Genomic DNA, 3,125 nt, shown 5'->3' with positions numbered 1-3,125 from the left:
TAAGATCATATCCTTGTCCTCTCACTCACCACACCCTCCCTCCAAGCTGTAAGTTCTAGATTTGCAGTCCCCAAGGCTGTTCCTCTTCAGCCAACAAATAATGACAGTGATGACAGTTATAACAGCAGATGGCACTAAGAACCATCTTATGGATTGGGAATTATTATGCCTTGTGGTCAGGTGAGTAAATTGGGAACACTCCTGGAATTTAGGCTGCAGAATGCCCTCACCCAGAGTATCCCAGAGCACTGGTTGCAAATGCAGCCCATGTCCTCGGGGTGCTTACAGAATAGTGGCGGTTGCTCTAGAATGAGTTGGGTGAAAAGCTTTGCTGCTTCCCCACCTCTGCCATTTATGTTAAATGGTCCCATCCCCCCAATACAAAAGAACCAACTGAATGCTCATGACATGCCAGGCCTTCTTCCAGATGTTGGAGACCCACATTACCCAGGCACCATGGGACCTATCCCTAACCCAGCGGTTCTCAACCTGTGGGTCTCGACCCCTTTGGTGGTCGAACGACCCTTTTACAGGGGTCGCCTAAGACCATCGGAAAACACATATATAATTACATATTGTTTTTGTGATTAATCACTATGCTTTAATTATGTTCAATTTGTAACAATGAAATTGGGGGTCACCACAACATGAGGGACTGTATTAAAGGGTCGCGGCATTAGGAAGGTTGAGAATCACTGCGGGGCCTAACCCATCTAGGGGCCACCATTGACAAGCAGTGGGTCTGAAGTTCAGCATACAATGAAGAGCTTGGCTCTGGGATATGGTACCCCTGGGCTGGCATTCTGGCTCTGCCATTCACTAGGTATATGGCTTCAAGCAAGTTACTTAACCCCTCGGAGCCCAGTATTCTCAACTTGGAAGATAGTGCTAATAATCCTTGATAAATTCTGAAGTTTCTGCTGCTTCATTTTTTTACTTGACTGCAAGTCCTTCACATTTTCCTCCCCTCCAATCCATAAATATTCCCACAGCCCCAAAGCTCTGATTTTCTCCCAATAGTTCTCCACGGCCAACAGGATATGGCCTAAACTGTTTATCAGTCATTTGAGGCTGGCCACAATTCAATTCATTTATTCCACAAATATTTATTTCAGGCTTGCTCTGGGCCAGACCTGTGCTCGCACCAAGAACTCATGGGTCTCTGCCTTCCTGCAGCTTACAGGACAGAGGGAATGAGTGAACCTGGTGTCTCAAATGTATATAATTAAAGACTGAGGTAAAGGGTGTGAAGGAGAAAGTCCTTAAAGCAGAGGGTCCTGACCTGTCTGAGAGTACAGAAGGCTTCCCCGAGGAAATGATATTTGAGAGTCAGAAGGAGTTAATTAGGCAAAGTGGCAATAATGAGGAAAGGAAGAGGAAGAAATATTTAAGCAAATGAACTGACATAGGAAAGATGCTGACACTGGGGCTCAGGTAGCCAGGGAGAAAGTGGCCAAACATGAAGGGGGACAGAGGAGCAAGGTCAGGGCCATTGGGGCCTGGATTTTAGTCTTTATCCCGAGGGCAATGGCAGCTATTCTGGGCTTTAAAGCAGAGTTGTAATTGTAGAGGAGCGATTGGTGGAATATACATTTTCAAAACATCTCCATAGATACAGTGTGGAGAAAGGACTGGTGAGAAGAGAGAATGGAACCGAAAAAATCAATTAGGAATAGGCCAGGCCAGAGATGAGGTCTTGGGTAGGAAAGTGATGTTGAGGTGGGGAAAGGTATACAGATTTGAGAAGAATATAGATGACATTGGTAGGAATGAGTGATGAATTGGATATTGGGAGTGAGGGATAAGGAAGGGTCTTTGGTTTTTGCTGGTGCAACAGGAAAAAGCCAATGCCAGTCCCAGAGACAGGAACACTGCAGGTTTGGAGTAGGGAGAGAATGGGCTGGGTGGGACAGAATGGGTTTGAGCTGCCTGTGAGCCACCCAATGGTGCATGGTGAGAGGGCGGTCACAGGACCTGGCACCCTTTAGTCTCATTGCTCGGTCTTTCCTCTCCCCCAAACAGGATTGCCAGGTCAGTCAATTTTAAGGGTCCATCTGGGCCCAGCCCTGGAGTCCTCCCTGGGGAATTAAGAGTCAGGCTCTTTCCCTGCTTTCAAGGACCTCACCATTTAAAAGAGGAGGAAGCATACTCCCCATTCACTATGATGAAGGGAGCGGAGGGGCTGTGGGAGCAGGGAAGGGCCCTTGGTTCTGCCTTGAGCCCAGGCTGGTTCTCCAGGGCCACCTGCGGCCATGTGGGACTGCCCCTCATTCCCAGAGGGTTCTTGCCGCCATGCCTTCGCTCAGGTGCTTCCCTCTTCCTTGAGTACCTTTGTCTCCGTTTCCATCTGTATACGTCCGATCCATTTTCAAAACCTGTCCCAATGCCACTATCTTCAAAGAGCCCTTTTTCCCCCCCTCCCATTGCAGTCAACCTGTCCGCTGTGCCGCCAAAGCACACTGTGTACATCTGATTAACACTCTCGTCACACACAGTGCAGCAGCACAGTTACTTGTGTCCAAACCTGGCGCCCCGCCAGCGGGAGAGATCTTCCAGGGCAGGGCTGCGGCTCTTCTGTCCCCAGGGCTGGGCACAGCGGTCCCGCCGCCGTCGCAGTGAAGGCCAAGGAAGGGGGCGTTTTCTCTGCAGTCCTTGTAAATATTTGGGCATGCTCAGTGTCGCCGATTAGTCCCTTCCTAGAGCCAACCCCTCACCCACTACTCCCCAACCTTCTGATGGTCCCTCACTTTGGGAGGCTTTAACATTTCAGGTCCTTCTCTCCTCCACTCCTTGACCCCCCACCCCCCCACCCCCCGATCTTTATTTAGCTGCCACAGCAGCAGCCGGCTTGTTTCAGCAAAGAAATAGACCCAGGCTTTGTGCGGGAGCTGTCAGAGAGCCGGGGATGTGGCTCCTTTAAGAGAGACCAACGAGAGGGCGTGGCCTGCGGAGAGCAGGCCGAAAGTAGGCGCGGCTCCTTTAAGAAGCGGCCCGCAGACTGCCAGGAGGCCCCGGCCGGCAGGCTGGGGCGCGGTCGCTTTTGGGGCTGCGGCACCACCCGGAGCGCCCCGGTTCCTCAGAAGCGGGGTGCGTCCGCTGTAATCGGGGGTGTGAGGTGGGGAAGT

The 3,125-nt window shown here is 51.0% G+C and overlaps 1 protein-coding gene across 1 annotated transcript in view; it reads right to left on the bottom strand.

Annotated features, from left to right (window-relative positions):
- Window positions 1-3,125, bottom strand: part of LOC102418228 (sodium- and chloride-dependent glycine transporter 1-like) — a gene marked incomplete at its 3' end in the record, with an annotated part of 27,399 nt that overhangs the window by 22,905 nt on the left and 1,369 nt on the right. The window contains exon 2 of the mRNA XM_014449320.2: window positions 2,523-2,651. Coding sequence (XP_014304806.2) covers window positions 2,523-2,651 — 129 coding nt within the window. The remainder of the gene's footprint in view (window positions 1-2,522; window positions 2,652-3,125) is intronic.

Source organism: Myotis lucifugus, unplaced genomic scaffold (assembly GCF_000147115.1).
Source record: "Myotis lucifugus unplaced genomic scaffold, Myoluc2.0 scaffold_1117, whole genome shotgun sequence".
NCBI lineage: Eukaryota > Metazoa > Chordata > Mammalia > Chiroptera > Vespertilionidae > Myotis > Myotis lucifugus.
The sequence above is the reverse complement of the archived record's forward strand: the minus strand, read 5'-3'. Positions and strand labels throughout refer to the sequence as shown.